Genomic DNA, 19,417 nt, shown 5'->3' on the forward strand with positions numbered 1-19,417 from the left:
TTATGTTTAAAGATGAAATATTAACAGTAGATTCGTCTGAAGACATTCTAATGGACATGTTATGCAGAACAGTCATGCAAAAGCAACATTTGCAACAACAGGCGTTTCAGCTTTGCTACACAATAACAGAAACACTCATTACCGTATTGTTTTGGCCAAAAATCAGAAGGAGCAGGTGGTATTTAAGGTTTAAAATGAAGGATTTTGCATAACCTTACAAAACTATATTTTTGGTAAGGAGCTAGTTTTGACCTAGAAAAACTCCTTTGGAAATTCATATGCTTTACAGTTATTTTGTCATAAGCTGTATATTTTCTTTTCAGTAATACCAGTTTTGAAAAAGATAGCCAATATTATTATGAAACCATGTTTTAGCAGATTTAAATGACTAATGAATCTGTTGCTATTTATTTTGTTAAATTGCTCAACACCATTTTCCTTTATTAAAATGCATCAACATTAATCACATTGCATCATGACTAAAGTAAAGGTGCCTGAAAAAAGTATAATCAGCATTTGTCATGTCAGTCATGACATTTACAAGTCATTGGATTGAAAAACGTGGCCTGTGGGGAAACGCATTTACCGATACAAGAAAAAATGACCGTTTGAATAACGGAATTAAAAGGCGAATAACAGAATATATTCAAATTAATAAGATTGGTGACGATTAAATAATACTGTGTTGGATCGTACATGGTGATAATAAACCGAATCCTCCAATTCAAACATCTGCTGATTTATGTTTTTTCTTTTTTTCATTGAGGCAGATTTTCAGACGTCTTCCTAATACTGTTTTACATAGAATTCTGGTGCAAACAATATTTTAAATCTGTTCCTAACATGATGCATTATTTATAAGAACGGATAGAATGTATAAACTTACACACTACATATATTGAATCATAAGCTAAGAAATTTAATTACTAAACACAGTTGTAAGACTGTCACTTAATAAGTAAGTCTGATCCCATGTCTACATGGATGTAAATATATGAAAAAAAAAAAACCCAAAAAACCAAAGAAACAACTTTAAGGTAAACTATATAACTTGTTCAGGCAAGAGGAAAAAAACTTCTAAAGCATTAAAATGTATGAGGTAAAACTAAAACTTTGGATTCATGCACATATCAATTTCTCTCTAAAAAGAGAAAGATATTCGGCATAAGATTTCTTCTATATATATGTGTGTATGTACAAACTAGCAACATTGGCAGATTGAATAAGAATCAATGAATGTTCTCCATTTCCAATACTTTTATTGGAATTGAAATCTGTGAAACTAGCCAGGTTTCAATCAAATCGATTGATTGCCTGCTCTAGTCTAGAACCCATCACAGTGCACCAGGAGAAGGTTCACATGCTTGCCCAAAATTACAGTCCACAATATATTGTAGTCTATATTGCACTGTAGAGAATCTATTGTTGATATAAAATTATTTTTATATAATGGTTGAAATTAAAGTTTAAAATGCAAAAGTTAGTATCATGGTTTAATTGTGCTTTAAGCAAAAACATTTCGAACACACCTGACTTAAAGAACCTACTGTTGATTTTATACACCAGACCCTCTTGTTTGTGCGGGGATAAAAGTTCTCAAATATACTTGTGACACTAGGTTGTCTAAGGATGTTAACTTGGGTAAAAATCGAACTGTTCCTGCTTAAATCTGATTTTTTTCTATTATCAGTTTTCAAAATTTATTGGAGGTATTTCAATACAAAACCTGTATTAGAACACAAAGTATATTTCTGTGAAATTGTTTAAAAATAGGTCCATCTGTTTCAGAATTTATAGGAAACCAGAGGCCCTTTTATATATAGAGATCCCACACACTTAGTAAATACACATGTATGTTGGTAAAAATTGTGATTATACAAATAAAAAATAGACATCCAAATCTATCCGGGCTAAGATAATATAGGTATGTCTATAAACTTGCATTTCCAACTAACAGAAAATGTACCACATGCTGGGACAGGCACAAACCTTATTTTTTTTTTTAAATAAATCAATTTACATTTAGATATTTCCATAATCCATTGTAAATTTATACATGATAAATATGAACAAGATTATTTCAGGGAGACCGTCAGGATTTCTCCATTCTTTCAAATATCTGACTATCAGCAGTGATCGCAGTATCCTTAACAAAATCAATACTGCATAGTGTACTGCCACTGGAGTCAGTTATGCAAGATCTAATAGACTGTTGCACCAATTGCTTTGTACAACTCAAAGTTTTAGACTTCGGTAGAAAGAAGACTACCACACATGGCACCAAAGATGCTGCGTTAGACTTGACTATGTCTGAAAATATGACATTTGCCATTAAATGTGGTAAAATTGTCTTTACAGGTATGAATATGTACTGCACATAAAATAAAATACTTTTTCAAAAACAGCATTCAAAATGGAATCTCCTGAGAAAAGGCCAAAAAGATGCACTAAGATCTCAAGAGGCATAGACTTCATTCCAACCAAGTCTGATTTGACTATCTGATAGCAAAAAAAAATCTTTCTTTTAGAAAATTATTCAGTTTATTTTAACTCTTTATGACCTGAATTACCATGTAGATGATCAAAAATATTTTTCTTAATTATAGATTGCGGCATACTGAATGTAAACAATAGACAGTTGCAATCTGGAGGTATCTGGCATCTACCCAGATACTGAAGTAATATGTACAAAGTGTGTTTGAATCAAATCCCACTTTTTTTGTTATGCAGTTATATTCATTTATTTACGACTGAACGAATTAGTTTAACGTCATAAAGGGTTAAGTTATTTTCGTTTTCTACATACATGACTCTGAACAGACTTTTGGCCAAGATCAAAGTGTAGTATCTGTTCTTCAGATGCGGCACTTCCATTTCTCGTTCTCTTTCAGTGGAGGAGAAATCCTTCATGACTGAGACAATTTTTATTTTTGTACCTTTTCTCCACGTTAAAAAAACGACCCTGGTGTCTAACTCTGTCCCGTGGGGAGGCATAGTAAATAGGTACACTGAATTTTTTATAGAGATTTTTCTTGCCTTTCAAAACTCAAATGTTACATGTTTTTCAGTCATTAAAAAATTGTCACTTAGTAATTATTTTCATATGTAATGTCTGAACAGGTTTAATTCTTTTACATTTTATAAGATTTTTCCAGTCATTATCAAATATTTTCCAACCTTTTTCTACAAATGCACAAAATGCAAACATCGGTGAAAAGCTAATATTAGATAGTTTATTTCTTGTTTTCTGATTGTAACTAACTAAAAATGTCTACAGATTATATCTTATGATTCCAACAAGATTGCATACAAATAAACAGGTAATACTATCCCAAACAATCCAGAGTAAAATTCAAATTGAGCTCAAAAATGTATGACAAGTATTACATTCTCACTGGTTACTAATAGAACTGATTGCTATCAATATTTTTAAAAAACATCTTCAGGATAAAATTTTTTTTTTGATAAGCGCATTAACACTTGTCAGTTATTTAATGGTGATTTTTTTTTTGTTTCCTAGATATAATTTTCAAGAAATATTTGATTTAACAATCTGGAAGAAAATTTAAAAAAATAATGGATAACATTCAAAACTATCATTAACCATGACAACTAAAACCTTAATTAAATTTTCAGCAAATGCCTAACAGAACCTCACTGTTATTCACAGACCAACTTACCTTTTGTGTTTCAGCCTTGCGTGCCTTCTTACGAGGAGTTTCTGCAAAGGAAATCAATACATTCAATGCAATTATTTTATAACTAATTTTAATCCAGAAGGAGGAGGTGAAGGAGGAAGCATCAATGTGTGCGAGAAGCTTCAAGGAAACTTGAAATGTGAACTTGGGAATAAATCTACTTATTGAATTGATCAAGCTAAAAAAAAAAAAAAAAAAAAAGTAATGTAGAGAAATAAGGTCACTCTGTCCCAAAGTTTCCAAAGGAGATGGGAGAAAATAGAAAGAAATATTGTATGCACATGTATCCATCTAAAAAAAATTAACCATAAACTAAGTGCATACAAGATTATTTTTTTTTTTTTAGGGGGGGGGGGGAGAAACTAGGAAACCACAGGTTGGTGATTTTTTTTTTAAAGTTAAGTGATTTATATTTTAAGATTACAAATGAAATTTAATACAAAGTTAAGCTAAAAAAAAAAAAAAGATAAAAATAAAATTCTGTTTGCTAAAATCATTCAAAAGAATAGGAATACAATAAAGAACTGACTTAAAATGTAAAATTAATAGTTTTGAAATACAATTAGTCACAGCTTTAGCAGAAGTATAATTTCTTAGGTGCTGGTTACATAAACTTGCAATGAACAGCTTAAATTTGGCTGCAACAACAGTTTAATTTGTAGTGATCAAGTTTCTTTGGGAACCCTTGGAAAGAACAAGCATACTCAATTACAGTGCTGTGCTACATTTCTAAATTACATATTCTATAGAATATTAACACCAACCTATAAGACATGTTGGAAATATTTTTATTCATTTTGATTAACAAAAACTTTGTAAAGAGTACACACCCACCCCTGCTAGAGGAAAAAACTTAAAAAATTGAGAGGGTCTTTCATTGAAGTAGCATTCATTCATTTGAAAAAAGAATTTTATAATTACTCCAAGTAAACTATAAAAGATTAACTATGAAAGAGAAAAAAAGTAGACTTATTGAATTCTAAAGTAATTAGTAAAAACTTAAGCAGCAAGCAGAGATTTGGATAAACTAGCAACATGCTCAGACCAACACAAATACTGATTGACTCAAAGGAAATCAGAAATATTAAACAAAGAAAAACATTTGTTTTGTTTTAAATCTATAAAAGAAAAATCAAACCACTAATAAAATGTGTTGTCAGTCATATTACAAGAATATCACAGCAACAGTACAAACAAGGCTCTAAATTGGAGAAAAGGGGGATTGGAAATAAGGACGTATTCCAAGATAATTGACAGAAGCAATGTTCATTATCTTATCTGTGTCAAAATAACACCGACCCTTAACACAAAAAAAAACAAAAAAACAAAAAACAAAAAAAAAAACAACCAACCCAAAAAACACCCCTTCTGACAAAATAGTTCCTAATGTATCATAAAATTGTTGTCTTTTATAATATATAATGTATCGGAAAGTTATGAAGTTGGAAAATAATTAAAATAAAGTTTTAAAACTTGCCAGAATCAATAATTGTCAAGTTTTTTTCCTTTTCTTTTAATGTGAATGGTTTTATATAAACAAAAAGAAAAAAAAAAAGGGGAAAAAATGGATCTGAAAAAAAAAAAAAAAAAAAAAAAAAGGGGGAAAAAAAAATAACACATTGATTGGTAGTCTGGAATCGTGCAGATCAGCTGTCAGTAGAAAACCTTAAACTGGCAAAAGATCCAAGGATGGAAGACACTCCAGAATGAGCCGGTAACTTACCAGTATCACAAGAATCAAAAATTAAAGAAAAGAGAAAGAAAAAAAATAAAAAAAAAATCCCAAACCTGCCAGTGAATCAATGATGGTCATCATGAGAGGAATTCCTCTAGTCAGGTTTAAGAAATAATCGAGGCTTTGAGAGGAAGATAAAAGGACTATTATATAATTATCAAATTCTTGGGGTAACACTAAATTATGTACAAATCTTGGAAAATTCTTGTTATTCAACCTAAAGTCAAATTTGTATTATTTGTATGACTATTCATATGTTCACATTTCAACCAATGTAACTGCGATGATCTTCAGATGCATCTTTTGAAACTTGCGTTTTAAAGTTCAAACAAAAACTAAAAAGATTGGAAGTTACACCAGCTGAAATGTTCTAAATATAACTACCAATTTAAATAATATAAATACAAATCAATCTCATCTTAAGATTTTTTCAAAAACGTAAGTGTTTAAGTTTGACAACTCACGTGTGATTGCATGTATGCAGGTATATATATATATATATATATATATATATATAAAAACCTAATAACTAGCAGTTAATGAGTAAAATTATAATTGCCTCAACTTTTTAATAAATTTATCTTAAAATGAAAATTGCGTTTGCATGTATAACTGAAAATATTTTGGAAACCAGTTTTGAAACTTGTTAGCTATGTTTTGTTTTTTTTGCAGATATAAAACTGATTTATAAGCTAACCAGTCAATAGAATATATTTATTAAATTAAATAGAATTCTGTTATTGTCAAATGGATTGAGAGGAGTTATGATGCAAGAGAATAAATTACTCAATTTGGAATTTTTTTTAAATAACTTAATAAAAACAGCAATGTAGAAAATGGAAAAGATGACTTTATTATAAAATAAAAGTCGAAGTGCGACTAAGGGGATTGGAGAATAGAAAACCCAAGGTATTCCACTGAATGATGACCCCCATCACACTGAACATTGCAGGTCAGAATTTAAAAAAAAAAAATAAAAAATAAATAAATAAAATAAAAAAAATAAAATTAAACACCATAGAAATGTTTGGTATTGCCTCCAACAACTCATTCTACTAGTGGCTTGATTGCTAATAACTTTTTTTTTTACAAGTTTACTCTAAAAATTTAACTTATTGAATGAAACTTTATCCCATGATTTGTTTAGCAAAATAAATTGCAACTGATTTGATTACCTACACACTATGAAGTCGGCATACTGAAGGGCGATGTGGGGAAAAAGGGAGGGGAAAAAAAAAAAAAAAAAAAAAAAAAAATGAACACCCAAAATACAATCAACAATAAAATGGGAAGGGACTAATTTTTTTTTTTCAAATAAAACCCTTAAATGTGCATACTTATACACCATCACATGTAATATCAAGGAAAGTATAAAGGATTATCTATAGAGAAATATAGATGAAAAATGTAGGATTTTAAAGTAATAGCAATATTAGTTTCACACTTTAAAATAATTCAAAAAGTCAATAAAACCAATAACTATTAAGCTCTTAAAAATTGGACCAACAAGAGCATTTCAGAAAATTCAAACTGAAGACATGACCAAAAGAAAATCGTTTTAGATACCCTAAAGCATAGACTATCGATAACAAGCAAGGGCCTTTTCCATGTCTTATAAAAATTTAAAAGAAATCATACCATAAAATGCCACTACAATTCAATGATTAATACAACATCCTAATAAGATATCATGTCCAATGCTAAGTTTACAACAACAGCATACATGTTCATACACACAAGCAAGCAAATGCATTAAGCCATCCACTAAATATAAAGCGTAAGTGTAGGGAGGGGTGAGGGATAACTATCAAAAGGTACATTAACACTAACAATAGAGAATAGGTAAAACTGATATATCAGAAAGGAGGGGGCAGGCGTTTAAATAAATAACCAAAGAACCAATTTAAAACCTATTTAAAAACTTGGGAACACTATTAAAAATATAGTGGTATAGATAAATTTTACTTACATTTTTAAAATGAAACAAAGGGTAAGACAATATAAAATTAATTCCTGGTGAAATAGGGTAGCAAATGTCAAAACTGTTGTTGCCATAATAGCTGCAGGCAATGTGAATGAAAAAGGAACATTAGTGCAACAACATTTCAACTATTTTATATACGAAAAAAAAAAAAAAAAAATGCTTTGACTGCAACTGTATCATTTGATGCAGATGAACAAAAATGGTTAAAAAGGGACATTTTTTTAATAGAAAAAATAAAAAAAACTGAATGGATATCTTATTTGACAACAGATGGCTACAGTAGTGCGCACAATAGAAAGCTGCCAGCGAAAAATATCTAGTCATGAGTCACAAGTGAACAACAGATAACCTACCTGGCTGAAAGGATCAGACAAGCAAGATGGAGAGGTCATGGAAGAAGAACAGTCATTCACCATGACAACCTTTGCAAAAGAAAAATATTTCCCTACGAAGGAAGCCAATATATACTTCACAAACAAGGTTAATTTTTTTTTTAATAGGGCACGAATTAAACAAAGGAGAGGGCCCATCCCACCACTAACAAGTAAGAAAGAAAAAAAAAAAAAAAAATTGGGGAGGTGGGGAAATATATAATAAAAAACGGAAAGCATAAAAATATATAAAAATATGAAAAAAAAAAAAAAAAAAAAAAAAAAAAAAGTATAAAAAATGAGAAAGAAATTTCATTGGAAGACCGATTTTTCCTTCCTCCCCAACCAAGTAATATTAAATAATTCAAGCCATGAGTGCAGAATGTGTTGTTTCAGTAAGAGGCAACCCAGAAATTTAGAGGCCAAGTAAACAACACACACACAAAAAATTTAGATCCTTTTCTTTATTTGTTTTAAAAGATTTATGCTGCACATGATGACGACCATTAGATGTATATACAAAATGAGGTAAATGATGTAGAATTTACAATACTGAATAAGGTACAAATGGTGAACTATTCACTACAGTGGTACTGAGAGTTGTTTTTATATACATACAGTTAATGACACACCACAAAGGTACACAGTCAGGCCAAGGTTTCAAAGATGACTACCTATGCCAAGATATATGACCTGCAACAGCAGATAGTCTCTCTTTAAAATGACAGATGATCAAAACACCTGACAATAGAAAAATGAAGCTTATGGACTTGTATTGAGAGGAATGCAAAACAAAATACTCATAACGAGCCATGGAGTGCATAAGAAATGTGTTGCAGCAGAGGCCAGTTTTTTTTTTTTTGTCTTTTTCTTTGTAAAAAAATTGAATCAGCACTTTAGTTTTTTTTTCTTTTCCCTTTTCTTTTCTTGAAGTAGCAGCAGCAGCAACCTGCTTACCAGTGTGTATAATGGATGTAAATTACACTGCCTGCCTGTAGCAGTTTAGATTTACTTATTTACATCTTGGTTACGCCTCCCTTGCCTTACAGACAGCAATGGCTGGCTCTAGTTCAAGTTGGAAGGTCAACACCCATGCACACCCAGCAGACACCTGACTTATAGAACTTAGAATGAAACAATGGAAAGTTATTTTTTAAAAATGGACACCTTATCATACCAGATGGATGATACATGATTGGCTGAGTTACTGAAAAAATCATGAATGTGTGTATACATGCAAAGATAAATATATGTCAATATCTCAAATGTAAAAACATATATTTGCTCCATGATATATACAAATTCAATTTGTCTTGAATAAAAAAAGAAAAAGAATGAAAAAAAAAAAAAAAAAAAAAAAAAAGGGAAAAGAAAAAAAAAATAGGTGAGCATGTAAATAAAAATATTATGCAATGGAGAGATGACACTAGGCTACATAAGTATGCCATGAAGGGAACCAGCCACACTGATGGCTGACCTCATACTACAAACACATTCTGCACTCTTGGCTAAAAAGGCAAAGTCGTTCTTCCATACAACTTGCCTTGTTATTATCATCCAGAAGTTTATCTGGAAGTTAACACCCCATTATTCCTACATGTACAGTATACACAGCCCGCAATCGATCAGCCTGTCATCTTTGGGTTCCCACTCGTACAAGAAATGGACGAGTTGGCAACGATCATGAAAACTTCCAGTAAAAATGTTTATGTAACCAGAAATGGCCATATTATCATTTTCTAAAGTTTCACTTCGTTCCTTTGTGTTTGATCCTTGGAGACTACAAGTTAGAGTGGCAGCACTGGTAGTAGTGCAGTAGTGTTGTCATTGGTCTAACCTGATTCAGAGTCACTGGAGTCTGAAGAGCTTGATGAAGTTGTATCACTGCTTGAATCCGAATCTGATGAGCTGGAACTGGTTGCACTTAAGCGAGAACCGCTATTCACATCGCCGCCACCGGCACTAGCAGCACCACCACCACCGGCACCAGCACCGCCACCACTACCAGCAACATTTTCTTCTGGAAAAAAGAAAAAACAAAAAAAAATTCAGATAAAGAAAAGATAAATTGTTTCATTAAACTTGGGAATGATGGATTAAAAGGAAAGGGGAAGATAGTTATAAAATTTATATTTTTTTAAAATAAAAAATATTTATATAAAGACATGTTTACAGGATGCACTTGGGTTTTAAATTTCAGACATTTTCTAGAATCAAAATTATGTAATGGATTTTGATTAAAATTAGAATAAAGATTCTAAACATAAGATTGAGCATAAACTTATAGCTTGGTTTTAATCTTCGTAAAAACAGAAAAGTGGTGCAAAACTCTTCTGGGAATTGATTTTATCTGTCCTGGTTGGTTGTTGTTTTACGACATATCAACCCTTTTCAAGTTATTTAATGCCGAATCCAGTTATTTTGAAGAAAATATTTTAAATAGAATATATATATTTTTTCAAGTCTGTTTCTATTTAACCTATAGTTGGGACCCTAACAGGTACTACCACTCCAGGTCAGAGTGGACCTGGGAACAATGGCAATTAAGGGGTGGCTCCACACTCTCCAAAGCCCGCAAGACGGGGCCCTCACCATCGGATATAGTTTAAGGTCATATCCAGGACCGTATCTGTCCTGGAACAGGTATTTTAGTTATTTCTGAAATAAAATCAAATGACATCTTTTTCTCAAGAGAAAAAGAAAAAAAATCTCCATCTATTGAATATCAGTAACTAAACCAACAGTACCAATAGAGATGTCGGCATAGAATATAAAATATAGATTTAAATAAGCAATGCTAAGACAGACCAGTTCATTATAGAATTGACTTTTTTTTTTTTTTTCCTTCTCCCCCAATAAAATAATGTGCGAACATTTTTTAATTTTCTGGACAAAAATGTTTATAAATCCTTTTACAAGCTATTTAAATGTATGTATGTGTGAGGAGAGAGAGAGAGAGAGAGAGAGAAAGAGAGAGAGAGAGAGAGAAAGAGAGAGAGAGAGAGAGAAAGAGATTAAATTGGGGGGGGGGGAATAAAGATTTACGAAGGGGAAATTACAAATAAGCCAGCACCACAAATTTCCATACAACTTTTCCTGCAGAATAAACCAAAGTATATTAATGAAATACCTTTCTTGATAGGTTTCTTTGATCCCTGAAGGTGCCCGGTGACATCTTTCAGTCTAGCTTCAAGTTCTTGCTTTTTCTCCCTCTGTGCCTCTTCTCTAGTTTTACCTGGTAATTTCTTAGCTGCAAGAGAATATTTACAATTATAAACCGATTGAAACAAATAGAAAAAATAAGTATGAGAACTATTTACTATTATAAACATGTTGAAAAAAAATCTAATAATATTCAACAAGGAAACATTCGGAAAGCTGTACTTACGTATATATGGCTTTCGTGGTTTTTTCTTCAAACAGGACATCACATAAGATTCCAGCTCTCGAAGTGTTGAGGGCTTCAACGTTTCAAAATCTATTTCGATCTCATCAGGATTTGAATCTCTTAAGGACGGTTCTCTTGATTGAATTATATGTACAACCCTACCCAATTTGTCACCTAAGAAATAATAAAGAGCAAAATTTCAGAAAAAGGAATTTTTTTTATTTTTACAATTAATGAGATTATCTAAAATTATGTGAACGCAAAATTTTACAAACATTTTTAATTGCAATAAAGTAGATTCATAATTCATGGTAGTTATACTGTTTTTTTCTCCAAATGGTTGATATAGTTTGAAGAGTTCTGGTGCAACCGTAAATGGTATTGTTTTCCTGTATTCAAATCTAACTGGTTCATTATTTCTCTACGTATGCTGCTGTTCTTACTATAGCTACTCAATGTATTTAAAATATCTTTTAATCAGAGATAGGACTCCTCCATTTAATATAAATTAACTTGGTGTTAAAGGCTATCTAAAGTTGATCCAAAACTATGAAACAAATTTTGAGCAAGACAAACTGTATGCAACTTGCTAGAATGATGAACGACTTACACCCACTTCATCTTGCAAATCATAAACACTCATTAGAGAGAGAAATCAATTACCAGTTTACAAACAATGATATATTAGTCTGGTCGTCATACACACACACACTGCTATATTCTCACGAATATTAACTACATACATAATTAAATTTAATGAACTATATACGCAAGAAATATCAACATACAAAATATACAAATCAATCACATTAAACATGTAAAAAACATGGATGACCAACATACTAGAAAGGGGAAGGGGAGAGAAAAAGCAATCTCAAGGGTAATAATCTGAATACAAATAAATATATGTAAGCAATACTCATGCTTGTAGATCATGTACAAATGCATAATTTTGAATGAAATAAAAAGTAAATTTATTACCAATTCATGCAAGTGTTTTGTTGTGAACATAATACTGAGACATTACAAACTAATATTTCTACGTCATCTTTTAAGAACTTCTAGTCAAGATTTAAATAAAAAATAAATAATAAAACAGAAAATAAAGTTTCCTCTGTCATTTCATATTTGAATAACTTTCAAACATTTACAATAAATTGTTAATGTTAATTTTAAAATGATCACTATCATAGAAGCATCAATTCTTTTATGAATGGTCGAGTTTTGTGTTTCATGGCAAATGTAGAGGTTGGTATGGCAAGAATATCCATATTTACATAGAACGCATCATAGTTACGAATAATACAGGTCTCAAATAAACAAAAATGCCTTTGACTAGCAAAACCTATTCCGTTACTGTAATAATTAATATTGAAATGTAATGCGGAAAAAACTTGCTTCCTAACTCCCCTCTTAGGTTGCCCTTCCACAAATTTAGTTTGTACCATAGTATGTACTAAGGAAGAGGATGGGAGAGAAAAAGAGAATGCTCCATATTATGTGTAAATCTTGCTTTTAAGATGTTAAAGTTCTCGACCACATGGATGTATCTAGATTACAAGTATGCATGGGGATCTCAGACATTCAAGAACATCTCTGATCTACAAGGTCAGAATTGAGGTCCTTGTTCTATAAGCAGAATCACAATTGGCTTAATAAGAATGACTTAGGTTATTTAAGCTCTTGAAAGAGAAAACTAAGCTACACAAATAATACCTCGGTATAGTTGAAACGGCAATCTTTACATGCAAAAATCACCACTACATTTAAAATGAATATTTGAGAGAATGTAGGAGGTTTATGAAACTTAATTCTCACTAAGTTTTTGTGAACCCAACAAAAATTTTTGACACTTAATAGAGCAATCCTCATGATTCGTCACAATGATTAAGGTTTTTAAACAAGGTGAGATTCTTGCAGATGTTGTCTACATACTTTATTGTTACTCTTTATAATTTTCTAGTATGAAAATACCAACATTAAAATGTTAGTATTTTCATACATTTCTGAACCATTAGCAGGAACTACAATCTCATTTAATTTAATGCAAACTCAAAACTCTTGCGGGAGCTGCTCTATGCTAATCACAAAGGCATTATTGCCAACAATGAAGAGAATATGTAGGAGATAATGAAACTCTTTCAAACATGCACTACCTTTTAACTTCATGATTAATTTGGAGAAAATCAAGGTAATGTTCACCACCTAAGCAGGAGTTCAGTATGTCAAAGCAAGCATCTATATAAAGGAGAGCAGATGAAGTTTAATTGGCACGAAAAGGCTAATATATATATATATATATATATATATATATATATATATATCACTTGCCTGCCAGTTATCCTTTACCTGCTCAGTGGGAGAATATCTTTCTTTTCTCATGCGCAATTTTTCTTTTCCAAGTTTTACTCTTATTACGTGTGTATGGGTAGAGAAAGAGAGAAATGTTCTTAATATATATATGTGCACCACACTCCTCACACAGAAAATGGTACTCATTCCATAACCTTCACAATCTCTTGAATTAAATCAAACAACCTTTTCTGGATCACATAACTTGTGATTTTGCTTATCTATTTCCTCTATATGTGTATATAAAAATTTGTGTGTGTGTGTGTGTGTATATGCAAGTTTATATATGTGTGTATACACTTCAACATCTTATAACCCAGTTAAGGTTTGGAGAAAGTGCACAAGCTGCTCAAGTTATTTACTCATTTTAAGTGTGAAAATATTGGAATCTTCTCAGTCACAAATATTTCATCATCTCATTGGCAATAATTCTCCTTCCCCTGCCATCACCCATATACCCTTCAATACACAGAGGAATGTCCAAAGGAACGATAAATTATTTTTTAGAAAAAAGATTTTTAAAGACTTTCTTTTTTTTTTAATTCCTACACATCAACAAATAAGAATTACATAAAAAAACTTCTTTGCAGGTTTGTGTGTGTAATACATAAGCTTAGTGTATACAAATTATATCTTGTTTTTAATGTGTTCTTCAAACACAACTATGTACTGCTAACACAAAGACACTGGAGAGATTCAACAAAATTTATAAAGATGCGAACGCTATGTGACAATCTTTTATACCAGACACCCATGTTCTACAAGATGGTGTATTGGGCATAAAAGGTGTGTTAGGCTGGGCACCTAGTTAAGATGAACCGTTAAGATGAATAACTGCAGAGTGATAAATGACCAAGACAAGACAAGACAAAGAGGTACTTTAAAAATGTTGTAAAAGATCTGAAAGCCTTGTGTATGGGTACGAAGGATCAGATGATCAATGACTTTGATGAAATCTGTTTTATTGAAAATGTGTCTACAACTGCTGGGGAAGATTTAGAAGGAATGTTCGGTTGTAAAATACACTTAAATATATTTTAATTTATGCAAATTTTGTATTATTACAGAGTCAATTCTCTATTGAATATTATATTGTATCTAATATATAGTACAGATTTCAAATTTAAAAGAGACTTAAGTGGCATCAGTTAAAATCAAAACTAAAACATTTAGCACTTCAAACGTATTTTCTACCAATGTAACTACCAAACTACCAGGTAAGGAAGATCTTAAAGATAGGAATTGAATTTGGGCATGTGCAGAAAGAATAAAAATATGTCGGCAAGTTGAAAGGAACATTTTGCATTTCAACTCGACGATATGTTTGTACGTGTTTTTCATCCATCCAAACAAAGATTTTACTTGTTATAAACTATCCTTGGTGAAGGATTATTTCCTGTTAATTTCAGTGTTATGTGACCACTAGTTTAGGAGTTGTAGCGTATACTGTTTGCTGGTTTGTGGAAGGTCGGTAAGCATGTTGAGAAGAGATATTCGTCACCGATCTTGTATATGCCAGATACACGTGTTCGTACAACTCCAAATAAAAGGTAACATTAGGAGGAGCACATTTAAACGAATAACATCAAAAAGGAGGACGTTAAAGCCGAGTTACAATATATACAAATAAGATGTTTTATTTAACTTGAAATATGTAAAAACAGTGTCTAGTGTTCACAAGAGTTCGTTAATGTATACATAGTGTCGTCTTACTTTAAAACGAAAGTGCACCTGTCAAGGCGAACGGAGAAATGCGTCTGTCTACATGGATGATAGAGACGAAAAAGGGTAATAGAGAAGGAAGTGGATAGAGAGAAATGTGCAACAGGAAGTAAAGACACCACCTGTCGAATAAATCCGAAACCACAAAGCAATAACCGGTGCGTATTGAATAACGGTTGTGTGCATATTCACATATTTGAGAAGCGTCTTCCCATAGAGTTTAGCGATTAAATATTTACACATAGACAAACAAACATGCATCCGTTTTATTTATATACATTTAATTTAACTTAAGGGTTTGTTTTCTTTAATATTTTCTCTGGACAGATTGACCCCCCCACCCCCTGGTTGTACACACACTAGCAGAACTACACAGCATCATCTGGAGTATTAATTTTCAAAGTTTTATAAGTTAAACTTAACACTCAGAGTAATATTGTTAGAGATGAAAAATAAATCCAGTTGGATAATTATTTTAAAAAATTCATTTGCTTAATTCATGAAATTTAAATTATAACCGAGATTATATATATATATATATATATATATATATATATATATATATATAAATAAATAAATGAAAGAAACAATTATCTATTATATAAAAGGTAAAATGTGTGTATGTATACCTGCCAAAAACTTTCGACAAACATGTTGGACTGTGACAAAATTGGTATCGTTTTAAAGCTCAATGTCTGGGACGACAAATTGGCGAAAAACATTAATTCTATCACCGTCACCTGGGCGCTTTTTTCATGTCATTCAAACCTCGCCTCAACGACATCGCATAAAAGATGTTATTTCGATTGCCCGTCACAACTGTGGTGGGCACATCGATAAGGCCATTTGCTTTTTTCACCTCTTTTTCCTCCTTCGCGTTACAGGTTCGAGACAGCTTGCTACTAGTTTTTTTTATTTATTTTTATTTTGCTAAACCAACATCCTTACACACTTCTCTACACACCCCGGCAGCACCAGGCTAGTCTAATATATATATATATATATATATATAAAAGCGAAAAATGTATGCATGTATGTATGTATGTATATATGTACGCTTTTCCTCGATGTCCACAAAAGACTTCTTTCAGAGAAGCGCTTGCTCGCTTCACAACTTAAAACTTTTTATATCATCTATAAATTGTAATATCTCAGTTACCCACGGAGCTCGCCTGTCTATTTAATTCTATTGATTTTCAAACATTCGGTTTTCGGTACAAAAAAAGCGAAACTCGACTCTAATCACAGGCCGAAAGCCAGTTGTCTCAATAGAGCTAAGTAACGTTTGTTCAATTTCGACTTCGTCATATCAGACTGTAGCTTTCATTTTGCTCCTCCTAATAAACAGGGAGCGGGTTTTTAAAAACAAACAAACCGATTTATTCACCTCATTTAAAACTGTCCAGCACAAAATGCTTACTGCTGAATACCTATCGCCGTCACGTCAATCAAAAACGCGCACCTGTTTTTTTTTTTAAAAACACTTTACTATTTTCCAACTGCGCGTCGTGAAGGCTTCGTTTTTTTTTTTCCTCTCATTTTCGTGTTTTTTGCACATACCCCGAAAAACACCGGGTACCCATTGCTAGTATATATATATATATATATATATATAAAAGCGGAAATGTGTGTGTGTGTGTTCGCTTTTCGTGTATGTCCAAGAAAGGCTTCTTTCCAAGAAGCGGTTGGTCGACTCACAACTTAAAACTTTTTAATAAATAGTTAACTAAATTCAAACGTGTTTCCGTTAATATTTCGTGGTGGCCCAATGGTTAATGTCGCACGTTTTTTTTTTCACACTTTAATTTTCAACTTTGCTTCAAGGGTTGGGTTCGATCCTCATTTTTTTTGTCACCCGGGCAAAAGTTTTTTCACCTTTTCCTCCTTCACCATACGGGTTCCAGCCTTTTTTTTTTGTTTTTTTGAACACCTACCAACACTCGGGCAACAGAGGAGACACCTTTGCATATCTGCCTAAAACTTTTGACAGTGGCAACAGATTTTCACAAGAACGGTATCATTTTGAAGCTCGACCCTTCTGGCAACAAATATCGAAAAATTGGCTAAAAACATGAATTCCTTCACCCTCAACTGGACACTTTTCTACAAAGAGAGGGGGTGGGGTTTAACTTTTTTGCCAATATTTTCGAAAGTCATCCTCTCTTTTCGATTGAATAGCCTCAATTTAAACCTTCGCCACTTCAAGTTTGGCGATGGATGCAATGGCAAAGACATGACGTTTTTTTTTCACATTCTTTTTCTCCTTTGCGGTACGGGTTTGAGCCAATCTGCCTGCCTATTACCACTTTTTGTATTTTTGCTTAACACACACCTCCAAACTCCCGGGCACCCAGGCTAGTCTAATATATAGAAAAGGCAAAGTGTGTGCGTGTTTGTATGTCCTGCAAAAACTTTCGACAGATGCAAAAGATTTTCATGATAGGTATCGTTTTAAAGCTGGACAACAAATATCGAAAAATTGGCCAAAAACATTCATTCCTTCATCCTACAAGGAGAATTTGGTTTTTATGTCACTATTTTTTCAAGTCATCGTATCAGTTGGATTGACTCTCTTAATTTCAACTTTCCGAACTTCTGGTCGGATGATGAAGACATAGGCCAAGACCCCCACCCCATTCGCGTTATGAGTTCAAGCCTGCCTGCCTACTACAACTTTTTTTCTCTATATCTTCACCCGAACTGCCTACTGTTGCCTCCCCCATTTATTTGACCCCCCCCCCCCAAGCCCCGGCATTACCACTTTTTTTTTTTTTTTTTTTTTTTGGTAAAAAACACCTTTATCCAACCCCCGTCTTTTTTTAATACACCTCCACATACCTGGGCGATGCCGGGTACTCCTGCTAATCTTCTATAAATATGAAAGCGAAAATGTATGTATGTGTGTTCGCTTTTTCTGTGTGTCTACAAAAGGCTTCTTTCAGAGAAGTGGTCAGTCGGTTCACAACTTTTTATATCAATTACAAATCATAATATCTCACAGTTAACAACGAAGCTCGTCTTTCTATTTAATTTGCTCGATTTCGGGAAGATAAATATTCAATATTTGTCGCTCGCCGCATGTGGCTTAGTCTTTTTCCTATAACATCTTTTTTTTTTTTTGGGGGGGGGGGGGGGGGGGTCCAGCAGTAAATGAATACTATCCCGCAGTCAAAACTTGGCCTCATTTAAAACGGGCACCTGCTAAATCCAACTAATTAAATAAATTCAAACGTGTTTCCATTAGCATCTCCCGGTGGGGCAATGGTTAACATCGCACGTTTTTTTTTTCACACTTTAATTTACAACTTTGCCTCAAGGGTTCGGGTTCGATCCTCATACTTACTGTTTTTTTTTTTACCCCCCCCCCAAACACCTGGGCAACGCCGGGTACCCCTCGCTAGTCTAATATATAAAAGGCAAACTGTGTGTGTGTGTGTACGTTTCACAAAAACTTTTGACAGTCGTTGAATCCTGACAAAATCAGTATAGTTTTAAAGCTCCGTCCTTCGGACAACAAATATTGAAAAGTGGCCAAAAACATTCATTCCTTCACCTTCAACTGAGCAGTTTTGTACAGGGGGAGGGGGGGTTCACTTTTTCGACAACATTTTAGCAAGTCATCGTCTTCTTTGATTGACTATGCCTAATTTCACTGTTCACTGTTCTGAACTTCTGGTCAGCCAACAGAGGCATCAGCTAAGATGCTATGTTAAAAAAACAAAAAAAAAAACACTTGTTTTGATCTCCCCTACTACCACTTTTTACTCCCTCACCCCAGTTCATTACTACACCATCTACACACACCCGGGCACCCCTGCTACTTACTGTTGTTTCGACCCAGGGGGTTCTTACTACACCACAGCTAGTCTTATATATATATATATATATATAAGCGAAAATGTGTGCATTTTTTTTGTGTATGTCTGCCAAAGGCCTTTTCCGGCTTACAAAATTTGTGATGTGAATTTGTTTTCTCTGCTACTGCTGTTGCTATGGAGTGATATTTGACCTAGAAAACAACCTGGGTTTTTAAATGCTTATTTTTTACTCTTCTAAAGTCTCTGCCTTCATGGCGTCATGCTATGTCGTCAGACTTAACCTCAAGGCTGCGAGTTCGAGCCTCCCTCTCAAAACTTTTTCCGCTGTTTTTATTTTTAATCCTATTTT

The 19,417-nt window shown here is 32.7% G+C and overlaps 1 protein-coding gene across 13 annotated transcripts in view; it reads right to left on the reverse strand.

Annotated features, from left to right (window-relative positions):
* Positions 1 to 19,417, reverse strand: part of LOC145285878 (bromodomain-containing protein 2-like) — a 96,083-nt gene that overhangs the window by 42,352 nt on the left and 34,314 nt on the right. For all 13 annotated transcript variants that reach the window (XM_080134340.1, XM_080134339.1, XM_080134337.1 and 10 more), the window contains 4 exons: positions 11,177 to 11,350; positions 10,919 to 11,038; positions 9,626 to 9,808; positions 3,681 to 3,721 (listed from right to left, as the gene is read on the reverse strand). In XM_080134340.1, coding sequence (XP_079990466.1) covers positions 3,681 to 3,721; positions 9,626 to 9,808; positions 10,919 to 11,038; positions 11,177 to 11,350 — 518 coding nt within the window. The remainder of the gene's footprint in view (positions 1 to 3,680; positions 3,722 to 9,625; positions 9,809 to 10,918; positions 11,039 to 11,176; positions 11,351 to 19,417) is intronic.

Source organism: Euprymna scolopes, chromosome 10, assembly GCF_053919585.1.
Source record: "Euprymna scolopes isolate OS-2025 chromosome 10, ASM5391958v1, whole genome shotgun sequence".
NCBI lineage: Eukaryota > Metazoa > Mollusca > Cephalopoda > Sepiida > Sepiolidae > Euprymna > Euprymna scolopes.